At 37.3% G+C, this 21,720-nt stretch overlaps 1 protein-coding gene across 1 annotated transcript in view; it reads right to left on the bottom strand.

Annotated features, from left to right (window-relative positions):
- Positions 1-21,720, bottom strand: part of CFI (complement factor I) — a gene marked incomplete at its 5' end in the record, with an annotated part of 59,627 nt that overhangs the window by 19,338 nt on the left and 18,569 nt on the right. Inside the window, one exon of the mRNA XM_077778454.1 lies at positions 5,193-5,234. Within this exon, the coding sequence (XP_077634580.1) occupies positions 5,193-5,234 (42 nt within the window). The remainder of the gene's footprint in view (positions 1-5,192; positions 5,235-21,720) is intronic.

Genomic DNA, 21,720 nt, shown 5'->3' on the forward strand with positions numbered 1-21,720 from the left:
CAGGAATCCAGAGGAAATCTGTTAAGAGCTGGAAACAGATCAGTTGGGTCAAAAATGCATTGTGGAAAGTCAGTGTTTTCTCTGTCCCCAAGATGGCCCATCTGGAGGATGAGTGTCTTGTCCCTTAGTCTCACCAGCCCCCAACGACAAGTTCCCCCTCTCTTTTTCAGTGTTTTTCCAGCTGCAATAACAGCCAGTGGGGGCAGGAACAAACTGAACAATCTTTAAACGCTGTCAAAAAAACAAATAAAAACCAATTAATTAAAGCCATGCAAAAAATTTTGCATAAGCTCTGAAAGTCTTTCTACCTAATACACTTTTCAGTAAACTTTATTAAGTAGCCATAGAAACAAGAAAATTTGACAGTCATTCACTACACTGGCTTTTAACACACTAATCTTTAAAGAAATCTACCAGTTACATACTTTTCATGGTTCCATGTATCTCTTTTGTGGCACTTATTAGGGATGAAATGTTTGTAGTTACTTAGCTCCTATATCTTCCACTGAGAAGACTGTAGGTGCCCTGATACAGGAAATGTCACCCTGTTACGTATCATCCTTATATTGAAAAAGGGATATTCTGATTGAGTGCAAATAGAAAACAACAGAAACCTGGGTGTCATAAATTTTCAATCATTATTCAATTCGAGCAAAAACAAAAAGTTAAGATTTTTAGTCCCAGGAACAGTCATATAACAGCAGGTATGAAGTCCAATTCTGTGTAATCATTGACACTGATCTTCATTTCAGGTGAAAGCTTCTCCTTTTTTCCACCTCGGACTTGCTTTGAGGGACAATGTGGGCCTAGTATTCACTGAATGGTGAAAAAAAGCTCAAAACAGTCAGAACATTGAGGAGAATTTACACTAAAGGAGCTGAAGATGTGGAGCAAGTTAAGAGTTTGCTTCCCAGACACAGGGTTCCTTTGCTCCATGTGTCTAATGCTGCAGAGAGCTTCAGAGGATGAAGGCTGAACAAAGTCCACTGAATTAGATGAGCAAAGATCATTGGGACTCTTTTGAAGTAGTTTGAGCTGAGTGTGAGACATAGAAACCAGACTTTGGTGAGGTAAGGCCAGAACAGGGAGTGAAGAAATGGAAGCAGAAGTACAGGGCAGCCATTTTGGTTGGCCTTGTACTTAAACATGTGAGACTGAACACAGGCTTTAAACAAAATCTCTGCTAGGGGCGCCTGGAGACTCAGTTGGTTTGGTTAAGCATCGGACTTCAGCTAAGGTCATGATCTCACAGTTTGTGAGTTTGAGCCCCGCAATCGGACTGTATGCTGACAATTAGGAGCTTGGAGCCTGCTTCAGATTCTGTGTCTCCTTCTTTCTCTGCCCCACCCCCACTTGTGCTCTGTCTCTCAAAAATAAATAAATGTAAAAAATATTTAACAAAAAAATCTCTGCTTCTTCTCCAAGCTCCACTAAAGTGAGAGTAACAGAATTTAAAAAAAAGAAAACAAAACTCAAAGTGAATGAGGAGAGTGTTAGAGGCAGTTAATTAGGTTCTAACAGGATGCCTGGAGGCCAGCAAAGAAGTCATGCTCCGCTATTAGGAAAGTCAGAGGCCTGACTGGGCAGCACTCCTGAACAGAGCCACAAGAAGCAGGGTCAAATGAGACAGGCCCAAGATGGCTGAAAAGTAGGCCAAATAAGGAAGAAAAGATCTGAAACCCTGCTTCCAAGACATCCTTGCTCCAAACAATAAATATTCCACCTCACTGTTAACAATCATCAATAAAAGTTAGAAACCCAAACCCCAGGGCATGCAGTGTTCTCTCTCACTCTCCCCTAGCTTGTCCATTCTCACATCTCCAGAGCATAATTTCACCTTAATAATCTTTCCTGCTTGTACTGCCCATCCATTGTGCTGTATCTGCCTTTGAATTCTCTCACCAAGAACGGTGGGTGATATTTTTTGGACAAATTAGTTCAGGGCTTCAGGGCCCGGGGTCTCCGCAGTCCACCCGGTGACAAGAGGACTGCAGACTTAAGGTCACAATTTTGGAAGGTGGAAAGCAGATGGGCCGGTGGTAAGTGAATTTAGCAGACCAGAGAGAACTGAAAAGTCCTGAGGAAAGGCCATAATAATAAAGCAAATTCATCCCACAGAACCCCAGAAAAGTTTTGGAAAAACTTCTTTTGAAGAAGATGGAGTGACTAAAAATCCAGGTGATTAGTTCTAAGAAGGGAGCAATATTGTTGAAACAGGTTGAAGAAGGGTAAGGAATGGTGGAGAAGATTGTTTTAGAAATTAAGCAGTTTCTTATTCTTATACCTTTTCATTGTAAGTTAGAATCAATTTTATAATATTACCACCATTTTAAATTTCAGGTTGATGGTAATGGCTAACACCAACACAGTGGCTATTGACAATGGCAATAATCAAATGAGACCTAGAAAATTATTGTGGGGCAATAGTTGGGGACAAAAGAGTAAGGTCTGTTTATCCATTGTGTAAAATATGATGAAGTAGTCTTTAACTCTGTGGGACTGGGTAAGTTACATGTGTCTGTGGGTCCTCAATGCCTAGAACAGTGAGCTGATGATCTTTAAAGACATTATTAAAGGGGTTTGTAAATGTATTTGTATACCAGTATTTGCCTGAAATAGATTATTAATTATGCCCTGCACATTTATGTAAACTCATCTTTCCAATGTATGTTGATGCTAAGATTAATAGGCAAAATTACTTAAATCATGACTGAAATTATACTGATTTTGTTACTTCCTTCCCTCCCACAATAACAGATACTAAAAGAACTACTACTATTATGTGTGTGATTGATGGTATAAGATGGGATGATGGATCAAAGTGTTTCTTAATGTTTATCTTTAAGGTAAACATTAATACTGTTTGCTAAAATCTTACTCTATTTCCAGGCAAATGGGAAGATTGCATTCCTTCCTGAGGTTGGATACGGCGGTGAGTTGCTTTGACTAATGAAATGTAAGCTAAAGTAACATGTGTTGGTTTCAGGTAGAAGCATTTAATTGCCAGCGCTCAACAACCTGTCCTCACATGGTGATCATGGAAGCATGTGTTGCAGAGACACCATAGAACCAAAGCAGCTTAGAATTCTGGGTCAACACGCGGTGGTCAGGTTTTCTAGAGAGTCACTCGGACCCACAGTGGACTCTGCATGAGTAAAAGTTAATTTCTGTTGTGTGAAGCCACTGAGATTTTGGAATTGGCTCTTATACTGCATAACCTAGCCGAAACTGTGTAACACTAGATACCGAGATGTACATAGCTGTCTCTATCTAGATATAGTCTTCATAATCTCAAACCTTGAGAACTACTTATCTATAAAGTATGGGATCTAAATCATTCTGTGTGAGCTATGTATGAGTTGATTGAAGCACGATAAGTAAGGGTTTTTTTTTTTCCATTTTTATTTAGACTGGAGTAATAAGCTGTAAAAGACCCAGCAGAAAAATAGATCAGGTATTTCCAACTGTGACCCTAGACCATCTGCATCAAAACCACCTGAGGTGAATCATCTTATAAATGCAGATTCTTGGACCCAAAGAATAGACCCGAATCAGAATCTCTAGGGAGAGACCTTGAAATCTGTAGTTTAAACAAGTTCCATAAGAATTCTTATGCTCCCAAAGACTAAGAACCACTTCTGTTGACTAATAATTTTAGTTACATATAACCTGGGAGTGTGAAGATGATCAGGTGGGTAAGATAATAGAAATTTTATTAATTTTTATGTTTTATTGAAAAAGTAGGAAGAAAGAAATTGATCTTTACTAATATTCAAATATGAATCAGCACAGTGCTTGCACTCATAACATACTCATTCAATATTTATTGAGAGACTACAATGGGCCAGGTACTTTTCTAGGTCTTGAGGATACAAAAGTGAACTGCACAAAGTCAGAGAGCTTACATTTCTAAAAGGAGACAGACAAAAAAAAAAATAGAGAATAAATACATAGTATGACATTAGGTGACAAGTGCTATGCAGGGTAAGAGGGATAGAGAATGGGGAGAGTGAGGGGGAGGACTGCTATTTTGTACAGATTTGTCAGGCAAAACTTTGGGGGAAAAGTTTACCTTGGAGCAGAGTGGATCAGTGGCACAGTGGCAAAGAGAAGGAAGGAGTGATCAGCTTTTGTGTCTAACGCTTTTTCTAGTTAAATGGTGACCTTGAAAAATGTAATTTTGATGGAACGTGGGAACTCAAGCCTGATTGGATTCAAGAAATATTAGAAAAAGAGAAACTGAGCACAGCAAAGTTTTGAGACTTTAGATACAAAGGGACAAAGAGAAATGGGGTGATAATTGGAAGAGGATATTGAGTCAAGAGAGGATTTTTGTTCTAAGTTGAAGGGTCATATACATGTGCTTGATTAAGAAAGGTAGATTATACGATCTAGTTTTGGCTAAAGTAATAATGGACAAGTGGCTTAAATATTCATGTAGTGAAATGAATGCTGGATTGAAAATAATGCCCAAATTCAACACAAATGGAAAAGCAAATAGCAGAGTCTCTACTTCTAACCCCCATAGAAGTTGTTCATCAGCTACATCATGGGATTAAAAACAATGAAAGGTTAATTAGCTATGACAAGAAGTCAGCCCTACCCCCCCAATCAGTAGCATTAAAAAGAGTATTTGAAATACAAATTTCTATCTAATATCATTAATTATGAACCTCTCCCTATGTGTTTACTGTGTATGTTGCTCTTAGTGAAGTATTCTTGCCAGCTAATATGTCACTAAATCAAATGAAAAATATTAAAAATAATAAAGTATATTTAATGACATTATCCTATTAAAGGTTGATGAAGACTATTAAAATATTATTTATGTGCTTGAAATTGTGCTTTTTTAAGGTGCATTACTTATATAGCAGTGTATTTATTATTTATAAGTGAATATGTTCATATATACTAGAAGAACATATTCAACAATTTTTAGCAGTTATGACTCTACTCTACTTATCTACAAAACATGACTCAATTACTCCTACTGTTGCTTTTTTGTGTTTATGGGTTTGTTTTCTTTTGTCCCTTTCCTTGGTATTTGTAATGATATAGCAATTATTTTGATGTAAATTTTGTCTTTTTATTCTAGGCAGGACTACAATGAAACAATTTTAGATAGATGGTTGGTAATTGGAAAACAAGAAACAATCTCCTATTCACCCCAGTACACAGCTGTATAGCTTTACCTGTGGTTTCTTTGTCCATTTTTTTTGATTTTCATCTGTATCCTACAAACAAAGGAAAAAGAATGATCAACTATGGCCAAAGCAAAGAAAAGGCCACCACTTTCCCCTTCTACTGCTTAAGTAGCTGTGTGTGCTTAGGTAAGTGGCTTTACCTCTCTGATTGTGCTCCTCTATAAAATGTGGAAACTAAAAATAATATCCCCACAGAGCTGTTCTTAAGGATCCAATGAAAAATACAGGGGAATGGAACCAGAACAGACCCCAAATAGTCAAAGCAATCTTAAAAAAGAAAACCAAAGCAGGAGGCATCACAATCCCGGACTTAAAGCTATATTACAAAGTTGTAAACATCAAGACAGTATGGTTACTAGCATGAAAATAGACACTCAGATCAGTGGAACAGAATAGAAAACCCAGAAATGGACCCACAAATGTATGTCCAACTAATCTTTGACAAAGCAGGAAAGAGTATACAATGGGATAAAGACTTAAAGATTTAATAAAGATTATTAAAAAATAATAAATTAAAAATAAATTTAAAAAAAGAAACAAAATTAAAAAATACAGGGGAAAGCACAAATGAACATTTAAGACCTTATACAAATGCAAATACGATAGTAATTGTGGTACATTGCAAGCGGTCCCAGTTCTTCTAGCCTCCCTTCACCCCGGTCCTTTGTCATGCTTCTCACTGCGGGGCAGGGTGTAGGGTGTATTTTCCTAACTCTGGACTCTGGGTCTGGCCGTGTAACTTGCTTTCATTAACAGGAAGTCAGCAGATGTGTTACAAGAGATGGAAACTACTTGTCCAGTTGGGTTTGTCCCTCCCTTCTTTGCTACAGCTATGAGAAGAACATGCCAGGCTAGCAAAGAAGAACCACTCTAGCTGGGCCCAGCTTAGATCAGCTGATCGTCAATGAACATGCAGACTAGTATACTAAATAAAGTTTTATGCCACTGAGATTTTGTGGTGATTTTGTTATTTGGGCATTAACTAACTGGTACAATCATCATTTTCCTGGAAAACATTGAGGTTAAAAATGGAAAAGTTTCAAAACCAGTAAAAAATACAGAATTCTGTCTTTCCTCAGGAGTAAACAGCTCATATCCTGAAAGTTACCAACCATATGGGAAGTCTTTCCATTGGAGTTTTAGGGCCCCTATAGATTTAGTTCCTCCTCATTATGCTTTTCACTATCAATATTTTTCTACAATCATTTTCTCTTCTTGGATCTACCCGTCTTATATCATACCTGTTTCTGATACAAACAACCTGTCTCTAACACCCAACAACCAGATCCTTAACTAGCAGCCATTCTATGCAGATCTAAAAAAGTAATGTTTCTCTATTTATAAACAATGAATTGTTTAATTCACATAATGTGAATTTTATTAACTTTTTGTTCTTATTTGTTTTATTTTTTAAATAACTACCAATTTGTCCCAAGACCAGTATGTTGTTATTGGAATGGTAGGAAAATGGCTATATGGTGTGTGCAGGTAGGCTGGGCACTTACATCCTGTTCTCCTTAAAAAACTGGGGAAATTGCTCTGGGTCAATTCTGTTATTTTTGCCTCAGAGATTAAAAAAAGTCATTGGCCTTGTTTCTTGGTCTTGTTTTTTATTACGAAGGTAAGATGGCTGAAATGCTGTTGTTTTCATTTTTAATTAAATCTAGGAAACACAAAGGAATATTACAAAAAGCTTCAAAAGAATGTCTGTAAAATGTATGTTTCCTTTTTCCCCTTTATCCATTCAACCTGCCCAGGCCCAACTCAGAGTCATTCATTTAATAGTTCTTCGTGGGGCACCTGGGTGACTCAGTTGGTTAGTCATCCAACTCTCGGTTTTTGCTCAGGTCATGATCTTGTGGTTTCCTGAGTTCAAGCACCCCATCAGGCTCTGCGCTGACAGTGTGGAGTCTGCTTGGGATTCTCTCTCCCCCTCCCCTCTCTCTCTCTGCCCCTCCCCTACTCATGCTATCTCTGTATCTCTCAAAATAAATAAATAAACTTAAAAAATGGTCTTTGCAAATCTTTCCACATACGAACCCATATTTTACTTTCTAACTCTGTCCCATAATACCAATGCAGTTTGCAACCAGTGGCCTTGTAAGTAGCCCGAGAAGGGTATTCAGATTGTTTCTAACGTTTTGTTAGTATAACCAATGTGGTGGTAATCTTTTTATATGATACACATTATTTCCCACATACATTAAGTATATGTCAGTACTTGCCTGGGAGTGAAATTGCTGAATCAAAAAAACAGTAGTTTTAAATTTTTTTAATGTTTATTTTTGAGAGAAAGAGAAAGAGAGAGACAGAGCATGAGTGGGGGAGGGGCATAGAGAGAGACAGGGAGATACAGAATCTGAAGCAGGCTCCAGACTCTGAGCTGTTGGCACAGAGCTGGCCCAATGTGGGGCTTGAACTCACAAACTGGGAGATCATGACCTGAGCCAAAGTCAGAAGCTTAACCAACTGAGCCACCCAGGCACCTCAGCAGTTTTAATTTGGAAGGTATTGCCTAATTTCTCTCTATAGAGGTTGTCATTTGCATTCCCACCATCAATATATGACAGTGCCTATTATCCATAATCTTTACTACAGTACATCACCTCACTAAACTTTTATGTTTGCCAATCTGGCATATAAAAATGTTATCAGAGTACAGTTTTATTTGTATTTTTTTCCTCCAGTGAGACTGAACATCTTTCAATATGCTCAAACTTGAGAGATTTTTACTTCTTCTTGTACTAACCATATCTTTTGCTGATGTATACTGGATTTTTTTCTTGTTTGTTTATTTGTTTTGTTTTTGTATAGGAACTCTATATGTTAAAAAACCAGTATTTCGTCTGGAACAGGAGTTGCAAAAAACTGTCTATTAACAAATGGCAAGCCTAGAATATTTGACACACAGAACAGATACTTTTTAAACACTATGCACTACACAACAAAATTATTTTCAGTAAAAATCATGAAAGAAATAAACAATAAGTTATGCAGAAATATGTAAACTGCAAACATTTTCTTTCATTGAAATTCATATATAAAACCATGCTTATAAAAATAAGAGTAAAAAATACAGTACAGTACAAATTAGGAAAAGAATAAATACTTTTAAGGATGTTAATGTATTTAATGGAAAAGGAAAAAAACTATACCTGTACCTGTTATAGTAATAAATAATATTGCAGTTTAACAACAGTTAAATACATCGACAGTAAGAATGAATTTCATTTATTTTTTAAAAATTTACTCATTTATTACTTATTATTCATTATTCATTTATTATTTCTGAGAAAGGGAAAGAGAGAGAGCGTGTGCACGTGCACACACACGTAGGGGAGGATCAGAGAGAGAGGGAGACACAGAATCTGAAGCAGGCTCCAGGCTCTGATCTGTCAGCACAGAGCCCAATGCCGGGCTTGAACTCACAGACCACAAGATGATGACCTGAGCCAAAGTCAGACACTTAACTGCCTGAGACACCCAAATGCCCCCTCATTTTATTTTTTAAAATTCTATTTATTTTTTAGTAGGCTTCATGTTCACCCCAGAGCCCAATTCAGGGCTAGAACCCATGACCCTGGGATCATGACCTGAGCTGAAATCAAGAGTCAAATCCTCAACTGACTAAGCCACCCAGGAGCCCCAGAAGAAATTTAATTTTAAAGATATTATTCAGGGGCTCCTGGGTGGGTCAGTCGTTAAGTGTCCAACTCTTGATTTTGGCTGAGGTCATGATCTCATAGTTCATAAGTTTGAGCCCTGCTTCCAGACCTGTGCTGGCAGTGTGGAGCCTGCTTAGATTCTCTTGCATACTCTCTGCCCCTCCCTCACACCCTCTCTGTCTCTTTCTCAAAAGAAATAAACTTTAAAGATATTATTCAAATTTCGTAAAGTATGTCCTTTATGTACTATTGCTTACACTTGCCAAACAAAAATATTTCACCTTTCAGTCTGCACTGCTTTACTATTTTATATTCTTAAAAAATGTTTGCTTATTTATTTTGAGAGAGAGAGAGAGCAGGGAAGGGGGAGAGGGAGAGAATCCCAAGCAGGCTTGCTGTCAGTGCAGAGCCCCACACAGAGCTTGAACCCAAGTACAGTGAGCTCATTTCCTGAGCCTAAATCAACCAACTAAGCCACCTAGTGCCCCACTACTTTATATTTTAAAAACAAAAATTCCAGGGGCACCTGGGTGACTCAGTTGGTCATGGGATCAAGCCCCGTGTTCCGCTCTGTGCTGAGTGTGGCTGGCATCTGTTAGGATTCTCTCTCTCTCTCTCTGTCCCTCCCCCTACCTCTCTCTGGAAAAACAAAAAACAAACAACACAAATTCCAAATGGCAATTAGAATGTCAAAACTGAAAACTCACTTTTGTTTCTTCATCCTTATAATTCATTGTGACAACACTGTTTACTGTGAATCTATTTACATTCAGAAAAATATAATAACACAGAGCCTCTATCAGGGTTGAACTGAGAGTTGACTCATGTAACTTACACATTATAATACAATGTCTATTAAAGGATATGTTTTTAAAAATATGCCTATTTGATGTTAACATTTGTATTTTAAAAACTCAATCTCAGTAACCCTGGCAATTGTTAACTGTACTATCTAATACAGGGGCCACTAGCCAAATGTGGCTATGTAAATTAAATTAAAATTAAATTAAATTGGAATTCCTGTTTCCAGTCAAGATTAAATAATAGGGACCAGATTACCCTTCTGCCTAAAACAATCAAGAAATGGATAAAATACAGAAAGCAATGATTTTTGAGACACTAAACATCAGTCAAAGAAGGATACTGATCCCTGAGAGCTGAGAAGCAAATGAAGTGAGTCCTATAATTGTTCCATTTAGTTGCCTTGAGAGAGTTTCCAGACTGTGGTGCAGAGAGAGGGAACTAGTGCTGAGCGCAAGGGACTTCCTGAGTTGAGGAGACAGATCTGAGAGTCCGAGGAGATTAAAGCAGCTATTGTTCACAGAATAATCTACTGGAAATAGATGAATGGAATAGAAAGGGAGCTTAGCAGGTCCCCTCTGAGTGTTTAGCTGAGTACTCATCAGTGCTTGGGTGTGAAGAAACTACCATAAACTGGGGAAAGAACCACTCAAAAGAATTCCAGGTGACAGGGTGCACACTGAAACAGGGCCATGAACAGTGCTTGTTCTCACCACTTGTGACTCATGGGACATTTGGAGGTGTACACAGAAGGATCTTGCCTCAGTAGTGTGGAATAATTAGTCCTAGACTGAGTACTATTCTGGTCCTACATAAGAATGCTTAAACCAACAGCTGAAAGGATCAAACTGTTTTCAAATAACTTAATTACATCTCAGAACAAAGTTCAAGGATATTTATAGGAATAGAAAAATACCCAGCATCCAACAGAGGAGAAAAATTCATATCTGACATTCAATAAAGAATATTAGGTGTGCAAAGATGCAGCAAAATATGACTCATAATGAAAAAAATCAATCAATTGAAATTCACCCAGAATGCTAATTTAGGTGTTAGAATTAGCAGGCAAATATATTAAAATATCTATTGTAATTGTATTCCATATGTTTAAGGGATTAAGTCAAAACATGAAAAATATATGAGATCCAAATTGAACTTCTAGAGTTGAAAACTACAATATTTCAGATAATACGCTGGATGGAACTAACAACAGTTAGGATATTGCAGAAGAAAAGATTAGAAAGCCTACAGATTTATCATTAGAAGTATCCAGAACAAAATGGAGAAGTAACAGAATTAAAAAACAAAGGGGGTATGATGAATGAGGTGTGGAACAAATCCAAGTGGCATAATATATGTATAATTGGAGTTCCAAAGAAGTGAGTGGAATGGGACCAAAAAATCTATTTGCAGAGACAATGGCTGACATATTTCTAAATTTGATGAAAAATGTAAAACCACAGTTCCAACAAGCTGAATGAACCCCAAGCAGAAGAATCATGAAGGAAACTCCATTAAGGCATATCGTACACAAATCTCTCAAATACCAGTGTTAAAGGGAAAATTTTCAAAAGAGCCAAAGGAAAGTGATACATTATGGGCAAAGGAACAAAGATAAGTGTGACTGCAGAGGTCTTGTAACTAATCCAAGTGAGAAGTCAGCGGAGTAACAGTTAAAAAATACTGGGGGGTGAGGGGTGGACTCTATTAATAGACTTATAATTCTATACCTAAGAAAAATGTCATTAAAATTTTAAGGCAAATAACAACCTCTTTAGACACAAAACCTGAAAGAATTAATCACTAGTATATCTGCCTTACAAGAAAAGTTAAAAAATAAAAAAGTCCTTTAAGCAGAAGGAAAATTATGCTGGATGGAAATCTGGATCTACACAAAGGAATGATGAATACTGGCAATCTTGGGGAATATTTGATATGAGAGGGAGGTCAGTGAAGACAGTAGCTTTAATTGCTTCTTTGTACCTTTTTTTGGTGGTCTTTGACTTTGTTATCAGAGTAATGTCAAACTCAGAATTAATTAGGAAGTATTCTCTTTCTTTTTGGGGGAAGAGTTTGAGATGAATTAGTATTAATTCTTCTTTACTTCTTTTAAAGCCACCAAGTTTTATTTTTTAAATAATTGAGTACAATAATTTTCATTAGCATTTTAATTATTTTTTAAAATAACTTATTGTCAAGTTAGTTAATTCCTCTTTAAATGTTAAATAGAATTTATCAGTGAAGCCATGTGATACTAGACATTTTTTGATGAGATTTTTAAAAATTACTGATTCAATCTCTTGTTATATGTTCAGATTTACTATTTTTTTCTTGAGTCAGTTTGGTAATGTGTGTTTCTAGGAATCTGTACACTTATTTGGGTTATCTAATTTGTTGGCATATAATTGTTCATAGTACTCTCTTATCGTTCTTTTGATTTCTGTAAGGTCAGCAGTAATGTCTCCACTTTCTGATTTTATTTTAATCTTTTTTTTCTGTTAGTCTAGCTAAGGTTTGTCAATTCAGTTGATCTTTTCAAAGATCAACTTTTAGTTTAATTCTATTATCTTTTTTTGTTTGTTTGCTTTTTATTTATTTCTAGGAGAGAGAAAGAAAGACAGCGTGAGCAGGGGAGGGTCAGAGAGAGAGGGAGTCACAGACTCTGAAACAGCCTCCAGGCTCTGAACTGGCAGTCAGCACAGAGCCCAATGCGGGGCTCGAACCCACGAACTGCGAGATTATGATCTAAGCGAAAGTCGGATGCTTAACCGACTAAGCCACCCAGGTGCCCCATTAATTCTATTATCTTACTATACTTTATCTTTTCTATCTATCTATCTATCTACCTACCTACCTACCTACCTACCTACCTACCTTTTTTTTGGGAAGCTAAACAACATGCTACTAAATATCCAATGGGTCAATGAAGAAATCAAATAGGAAATTAATAAAATACACAGAGACAAATGAACATTGAAAACATAATGGTCCAAAGTGTTTGGAATGCAGCAAAAGTGGTTCTAAGAGTGAAATTTACAGCAATACAGACCTACCTCAAGAAACAAGAAAATCTCAGGTAAACACTGTAACCTTATACTTAAGGGAACCAGAAAAAGAACAAACAAAGCCCCAAAATAGTGGAAGGAAGGAAATAATAAAGGTTAGCGTAAAAAAAAATGAAATAGAGACTAAAAAAAAAATAGAAAAAGTCAATAAAACCAAGAATCGGTTCTTTGAATAAACAAAATTCATAAACCTTTAATCAAGAAAAATAGAAGGCTGAAATAAATAAAACTGGATGAGAGAGAAGAACTGACTCTATAGAAATACAAAGTATTTGACAAAATTCAGTATCTGTTCATGATAAAAACTCTCCATCCTAATCTGTATTATTTCTTTCCTCCTCCTAGCTTCGGATTTAGGTTGCTCTTCTTCTGGTTCTTTAAGGTGTATGATTAAGTGTTTGATGAAGGATCTTTGTTCTTTTTTAATGTAGGCATTGACTGCTGTAAATTTCCCTGTGAGATTTGCCAATTCTCATATGTTTGGTGTGCAGTATTTTTGCTTTTGTTCATCTATAAGTATTTTTAAATTTACTTTGTGATTTCTCTGACTACTGGTTGTTTAAGAGTATATTGTTCTATTTCTACATATTTGTGAATTTTCTAGTTTTCTTTCTGTTACTGATTTCTAGCTTTATTCCATAATTTTTTGAGGAACAATTTCTTATGATTTCAATATTTTTGAATTTGTTGAGACATGTTCTGTGACCTAACATATGGTTCTATGCTGGAGAATGTTCTATGTACACTTGAGAAAAATGTGTGTTCTGCTTTTGGTGGGTGTAGTGCTTTATATGTTTGGTTGTTAGGTCAGGCTTATTTATAGTGCTGTTAATATCCTCTATTTTCTTATAAATCTTCTCTAGATTTTCTATTTATTAGGGAAAGTGGGATATATAAGTCTCCAATTATTACTATAGAATTCTCCTCTTCCCTTCAATTATGTTATTGTCCTGTATATTTTGGGCTCTACCATTTGGTGTGTATGTTTATAATTACTAAATATTTTAAATGAACTCCTCAATATCTTCTTTATCTCTTGTAATGAGACAAAATTAAGGTCAATTTTTTTCTGATATTAGTGTAGCCACTTCCAGTTCTCTTTTGGTTACTATTTGCATTAATATTGTTTTACACCCTTTCACTTTCAATCTATTTGTGTCCTTGGATATAAAGTAAGTCTCTTATAGATGGCAAATAGTTGGATCATTGTTAGTTTTCTAAAACATAAATTCTGCCAATCTCTGCCTTTCATTGGGGAATTTAACACACTTACATTTACATTGTTTTTAAGGAAGGGCTCACTTCTGCCATTTTTGCTATTTGTTTTCTCTGTGTATTCTACCTTTGTTGTTCTTTATTTCTTCCATCACTGACTTCTTTTGTGTTTAGCTGATTTTTTTTGTACTGATTTGTTTTGTTTTGTTTTGTTTTTTTATCACTTCCTTTTATCTTTTTAAGCTTTTTTTGTGTGGTTGCCATGGAGATTATACTTAACATTTTCAATGTATAGCAATCTAGTTTGAATTGATACCAACCTAGCTTCAAGGGCATATAAAAACTCTGCTCTTATACAGTTCCATCCCCTCTTTATGTTGTTATGCATTACATCTTTACGCATTGTATACTTATTAATATAGATTTATAATTATTTTTAGATATTCTTTTAAATCATGTGAAATAAAAAGAGGACTTATAAACCAAGAATAAAATTATACTTGCTTTTATATTTACCTATATAGTTATCTTTATTGAAGTTCTTTATTTCTTCATATAACTCCAAGTTATTGTCTAGTGTATTTTTGTTCAGCCTGAAGGACTCTCTTTCTTGTAGTGAATTTCTTATCTGTTAGAAATTAATTCCTTCAGCTTTCATTTATCTGAAATATCTTAATTCCTCCTTCATTTTTAAAGGATAGTTTTGTTCAATATAGAATTCTTGGGTGACACCAAAGAAGACATACAGGTGGCTAACAGACACATGAAAAAATGCTCAACATCATCCATCATCAGGGAAATACAAACCAAAACCACAATGAGATACCACCTCACACCTGTCAGAATGGCTAAAATTAACAACTCAGGAAACAAGAGATGTTGGTGAGGATGTGGAGAAAGGGGAACCCTCTTACACTGTTGGTGGGAATGCAAATTGTTTCACACTCTGGAAAACAGTATGGAGATTCCTCAAAAAGTTTAAAGTAGAATGACCCGATGACCCAGCAACTGCACTACAAGGTATTTATCCAAAGGATACATAAATACTGATTCAAAGGGGCACATGCACCCCAATGTTTATAGTAGCACTACTAATAATAGCCAAATTATGGAAAGAGCCCAAATGTCCATTGACTGATGAATGGATAAAGAAGATGTGGTATATATACCACATGATATACATATACAAGTACATATACATATACATATACACACAGTGGAATATTACTCAGCCATCAAAAAGAATGAAATCTTACCATTTGCAATGACAGGGATAGAATTAGAGTCTATTATGCTAAGTGAAATGAAGTCAAGTCAGATAAAGATAAATGCCATATGATTTTACTCATATGTGGAATTTAAGAAACAAAACAGATGAACCTAGGGGAAGGGAAAGAAAAGTAAGATAAAAACAGAGGGGGAAGTAAACCATAAGAGACTCTTAACTATAGAGAAGAAACCAAGGGTTGCTGGAGGGGGTGTGGAGGGGAATAGACTAAATAGGTGATGGATATCAAAGGGGGCACTTGTGATGAGCACTGGATGTAAGTATAAGTGATGAATCATTAAACTCTACTCCTGAAACAATACTATACTATATGTTAACTAACTTGAATTTAAATAAAAACTTGGAAGAAAAAAAATAAAATCTCTATACAGAGATTTGATATAAAAGAGGAATGGGGCTTTTTATTCCTTAGAAGGAAATCTGGTCCCAGCTTTTAAAATAACAAACATTTCTTTCTCCCTGATGTACATTTTAAAACTTCTTTCAACACACTTATGTTGTTTCTATGGTAACTTCCATTTAAAAATGGTTATCTCTCAGCATTCTATTTTCTTTCATAAACTAATATTTTAAGAAGTTCTGAAATTTTCACAAATATGATAATTCCTCTCAAAATGCTTTTTTAAAGGAAAGAAGGCAAGTTTATTATTAGATGATTATTCATTAAAAGGAGCTCCCTTTTTGTAAGTGAAAAATACTGTTTTGTTTTGTTTTTTATTGTTTTTGTTCCAGGAATCAAAAATGTGGCTGAAATATTTTTTCCTCAAAAATACATTTTTCCTTATTCTAAAGTAACACATATTTACTTGGTACTTAAAAAAATGAATAATGAATAAAACAGAATTAATTAATTCCAAAAATTCATAAATGTATAAAACAGAATATAAAAATCACCAGTAATCTCATTACTTGGAAATACCAACTGTTATGTATTTGATATATACCTTCCAGAAACTTTTAATTGTGGTTTACTTAAGCAGCTATATGTGTGTATTTGTGTGTCTGTACACATACACACAGATACATATATGTGTATATATTTCCTTCTTTAACAAAAATAAAATTTTAATTTTTTTTTTTTTTTATCTCTAGGAGAGAGAGAGAGAGACAGCGTGAACAGGGGAGGGTCAGAGAGAGAGGGAGTCACAGACTCTGAAACAGGCTCCAGGCTCTGAGCTGGCAGTCAGCACAGAGCCCGACGCGGGGATCGAACCTACGAACCGCGAGATCATGACCTAAGCGAAAGTCGGACGCTTACCCGACTAAGCCACCCAGGCGACCCGCCCCCATTGATTTTTAAATCCTGTGATATAAAAAGATTTTTAATAGCATGGCTCAAGATCATCTCATTCGCAGGGTGAATGGCCTAAGTATGATATCGGAGAAGGGAAAGATGCCCCTGGGCCGAGAGAGGTAACAACATCTTCTTGGAGATGCAGGACCTGACAGTTCTGAAGTTCATAGTCATGCGAAATCACACCACATTTATAACACGTTCACGGCCACAGCTGTTTGCAAGCCAGACTGCCCAACTCAAGGGCAGATTCCCAGCACAGCTCTGCCCACGCCTCCCCCTCCTGGGACTTGCCCGCCTGCAGCACAGATGCTCGCCTGGCGCTGACCCCACGAGGCTATGTGCTCCCTGCACGTTGCCAAGTGGAGCAGTCACGTCTCTGCCTCCCGCAGATCAGAGTTTCTCCCCCAGGGACTCGTTCTCTCCAAATTCTCAACTTGGAAACCCCAAGCCCTTGTGGACTCTGGAGTCTTCAGGGAGAGGGATGGACACGGCACTGGGTCACGAAGGTCAAGCGGCTGTCCTAAGTCCCAGCCAAGACGGAGTCAGCCAGGAATCAGAACCCAAGTCTTCTCAGACTTTGAAGACCTTGTGTTGCCCCCACAGTGTTTCTCCATGGTGCACATCATGTTTTGTTCTGTAGTTTGGTGATGGAGATTTATTTTCTCTGAGTGGCTGGTAAGTCCCTCCAGGGAGAACCATATTTTTCTTTAAATTCTTTTACAGTCTGTCACACCTGCCCTGTTTTATTTCTACCACATCTCTTACCGCTAGTTGGAAATACCTTGTTTATGTATCTGTGCACTGACTTCCTTGTCCCCCTAGAACGGGGACCTCAGAGGAGAAGAGACTGTCCACTTTGCTCACCTTTGTTTCTGCAGCACCTAGAACATGCCTGGCCCGTAATCCATCCTCCAATGTTTGTTAAATAAGAGACAAAATGGAAGAAGGCAAGGAGTAGGGAGGCAGGAAGGGTGAATGCATACACATTTGCCAAATAAACGAATCCAGTAAGCACCCTAGATCAGTTAGAAAGAGCTTCAATGTGTGAAGGAAGGGACATACTTGAATTCACTGTCAGGAATGAGCTTCAATTTGCTCCTTAGGGCTGTCTTTCAAAGAATCAAAAGAGGAAAGAAATGCCCACAAAAATCAAGGCCAAGGGACATCTATCAAATTATAAATGCAAATACCATTTGACAAAGAAATTCTACTTCCGGAAAATTATCCTACAGATAAACTTGGAAGGTTATATGTTACAGTATTATTTGTTGTAGTAAAAAGATTAGAAACCATCCACATGGCCATCAAGTGGGGACTGTTGAATACTATGGATTATCACCCAGAGCTGGGAAGGAACGAGGAGGCTCTCTCCATACCAACATGGGAAGATCTACAAACTATATAGTTCATTGAAAAACACATGATGCAGAACGATGTGCATAAAATGTTCCCCTCTGTGTACAAATGGGCAGGCTGGAAACAGTCTTTGAGCACATGCACAGAGAATCCTGGGGAATGCATAAGAAAATAGAACAATGGCGGAGCGTGGGGGCAGGGGATGAAACTGGGTAGATGGAGGAAAGGAAACTTTTCGCAGTATAAAATTATCTTGGTCCTCTCTGGCTGCTGTAACGAGACACCACAGCCCAGGTGGCTTAGACAGCAGAAATCCATCTCTCACGGTTCCGGAGGCTTGGAAGTCCAAGGTGGTCCAAGGAGACCCAGTGTCTGGTGGGCACCCACTTCCTGGTTCAGAGACTGCTGTCTTCTCCCTGTGTCCTCGATTCAGGAAGGGATGAGGAGGTTCTCTGGGGGTTCTTTTACAAGGGCACCAATCCCATTCATGAGGGCTCCACCACATAATCTGTTCAGTTTCATGGATTCCCAGCTGGAGACGGACTTGTACCTGGGGTCTCGATCCCACTTCTGATTTAGACGGTATGTAGGCGAGTCCCTGGATTTAGACTTTAAAGCTCATGCTGGAATGAGTTAAGGCTTTGGGGGCTATTGAGACAGAATGCATTTTGCATGCAAGAAGTACAAGAAGTGATGGAATGCTATAGACTGAGAGTCTGTGTGCCTTGGAAACTAACGTGTTGAAATCTAACCCCCAAGGTGATGGTATTTGGAGGTGGGGTCTGGGGTGGGTGATAAGGTCATGAAGGTGAACCCTCATGAATGGAATTAGTGCCCTTATTAAAGAGACCCCAGAGAACTCCCTCATCCCTTCTGTCATGAGGACACAGCATAAAGATGTCCATGAACTAGAAAGCAGTTGCTTACCAGACAGTGAAACTGCCAGCACCTTGACCTTGGATTTCCGAGCCTCCAGAAGTGTGAGAAATAACTTTCTGTTGTTTAAAAGCAACCCAGTTTGTGATATTTTGTGGCAGCAGCCTGAACAGATTAAGACAAACAACTTACCAGGGCACCTGTGCAGCTTCGTTGGTTGAGCATCCAACTTCAGCTCAGGTCATGATCTCACAGTTTGTGAGTTCGAGCCCCACGTCGGGCTCTGTGCTGACAGCTCAGAGCCTGGAGCCTGCTTCAATTCTGTTATTTCCCCCTCTCTCTGCCCCTCCCCAGCTTATGCTCTCTCTCTCTCTCTCTTTCTCTCTCTCAAAAATAAATAAACATTAAAAAAAAAAGACAACATATTACCTGCAAACACTGAAACTTACAAAATAAATAAGTAAAAGCCCGTGCGGGGCATGGGCGTACCTGAATGCCAGGGGGGATGCTGTAGATGATCCGGATGGTTTTGCAGTCGGGGTGGCCGGGCAGGGAGTGAGGGATGAGGTGGTACTCCATCTTCCCCGGAGGCTGGGTGCCTGTCTTCACACCATAAATGGTCTTACAGGTTGGACACTGCAAACTGCCGTCCTGAGGGCACATGGCAGGATCAGCCAAGTGGGGAAATTATCTTCGCAACACCCCCTCTCCTCCCCGCCCAACCCTGGAAGGAAACAAAGTTAGAAGGCCAGGGGGACAAAATGCACCCAAATAAGTAAATGCCACAAATTAGCTCCATGCCAAGGGCCATGTAAGAGAGACCCCCGTCCTTGAAAGGCAGAGCTGCCCAGGCGGGCGGGAAANTGAATGGATAAAGAAGATGTGGTATATATACCACATGATATACATATACAAGTACATATACATATACATATACACACAGTGGAATATTACTCAGCCATCAAAAAGAATGAAATCTTACCATTTGCAATGACAGGGATAGAATTAGAGTCTATTATGCTAAGTGAAATGAAGTCAAGTCAGATAAAGATAAATGCCATATGATTTTACTCATATGTGGAATTTAAGAAACAAAACAGATGAACCTAGGGGAAGGGAAAGAAAAGTAAGATAAAAACAGAGGGGGAAGTAAACCATAAGAGACTCTTAACTATAGAGAAGAAACCAAGGGTTGCTGGAGGGGGTGAGGAGGGGAATAGACTAAATAGGTGATGGATATCAAAGGGGGCACTTGTGATGAGCACTGGATGTAAGTATAAGTGATGAATCATTAAACTCTACTCCTGAAACAATACTATACTATATGTTAACTAACTTGAATTTAAATAAAAACTTGGAAGAAAAAAAATAAAATCTCTATACAGAGATTTGATATAAAAGAGGAATGGGGCTTTTTATTCCTTAGAAGGAAATCTGGTCCCAGCTTTTAAAATAACAAACATTTCTTTCTCCCTGATGTACATTTTAAAACTTCTTTCAACACACTTATGTTGTTTCTATGGTAACTTCCATTTAAAAATGGTTATCTCTCAGCATTCTATTTTCTTTCATAAACTAATATTTTAAGAAGTTCTGAAATTTTCACAAATATGATAATTCCTCTCAAAATGCTTTTTTAAAGGAAAGAAGGCAAGTTTATTATTAGATGATTATTCATTAAAAGGAGCTCCCTTTTTGTAAGTGAAAAATACTGTTTTGTTTTGTTTTTTATTGTTTTTGTTCCAGGAATCAAAAATGTGGCTGAAATATTTTTTCCTCAAAAATACATTTTTCCTTATTCTAAAGTAACACATATTTACTTGGTACTTAAAAAAATGAATAATGAATAAAACAGAATTAATTAATTCCAAAAATTCATAAATGTATAAAACAGAATATAAAAATCACCAGTAATCTCATTACTTGGAAATACCAACTGTTATGTATTTGATATATACCTTCCAGAAACTTTTAATTGTGGTTTACTTAAGCAGCTATATGTGTGTATTTGTGTGTCTGTACACATACACACAGATACATATATGTGTATATATTTCCTTCTTTAACAAAAATAAAATTTTAATTTTTTTTTTTTTTTATCTCTAGGAGAGAGAGAGAGAGACAGCGTGAACAGGGGAGGGTCAGAGAGAGAGGGAGTCACAGACTGAAACAGGCTCCAGGCTCTGAGCTGGCAGTCAGCACAGAGCCCGACGCGGGGCTCGAACCCACGAACCGCGAGATCATGACCTAAGCGAAAGTCGGACGCTTAACCGACTAAGCCACCCAGGCGCCCCAATAAGGACTTTTTTTCAATAAGTATAAAATTCATCATTTTAATGGCCATGTGATGGTTCATTTATAGATGCACATTAGTTTAATCAAATTCTTATCAATGAACACTTTATTTCTATTTGTTCTCTATTACAAACATTTCATACATGTTTTGGAACTTACAAGAAACCTAATTTCTTATGTAATTCTGATTTCTTAGGTACTTTTCTTTAAAAATTTGCTTCTCTAAGCTGGTATTAAGACAAAATAATTTTTGTAATGTAATCCTGTTTAAAAATGCTTTGATCACTAAAGTAGGCCATCATCAATAATTATCTAAACTATCTTAAACATATCTAACCTTAATACATGACCTTCCAAACTGGTTATAGTCTGTCATTAATTTTAACTGCCCAAGTTCCCCACAAAATCTCCACTCTAGTGCTTTGCTATCCTTCTACCATGGCACTTGCTGCTTTTCCAAGGTGAAAAGGCTGCAAATCACTCTCTCTTTCTCTTCACTGATCAAATCTAATCCGGAATTATGAATCCAGCTCAAATCCCACTTGGTTCATAAACCCTTCCTGACCTTGAAGCAGGAAGGGATTTTTCCTCTCATTAAAGTCCCTCGGCACATAATATTTGTAACATTTATGACAAGTGTATGTCTTGCAAAAGTTCC

The sequence above is a fragment of the Crocuta crocuta genome, unplaced genomic scaffold, assembly GCF_008692635.1.
Source record: "Crocuta crocuta isolate KB4526 unplaced genomic scaffold, BGI_CrCroc_1.0 scaffold587, whole genome shotgun sequence".
NCBI classification, from domain to species: domain Eukaryota; kingdom Metazoa; phylum Chordata; class Mammalia; order Carnivora; family Hyaenidae; genus Crocuta; species Crocuta crocuta.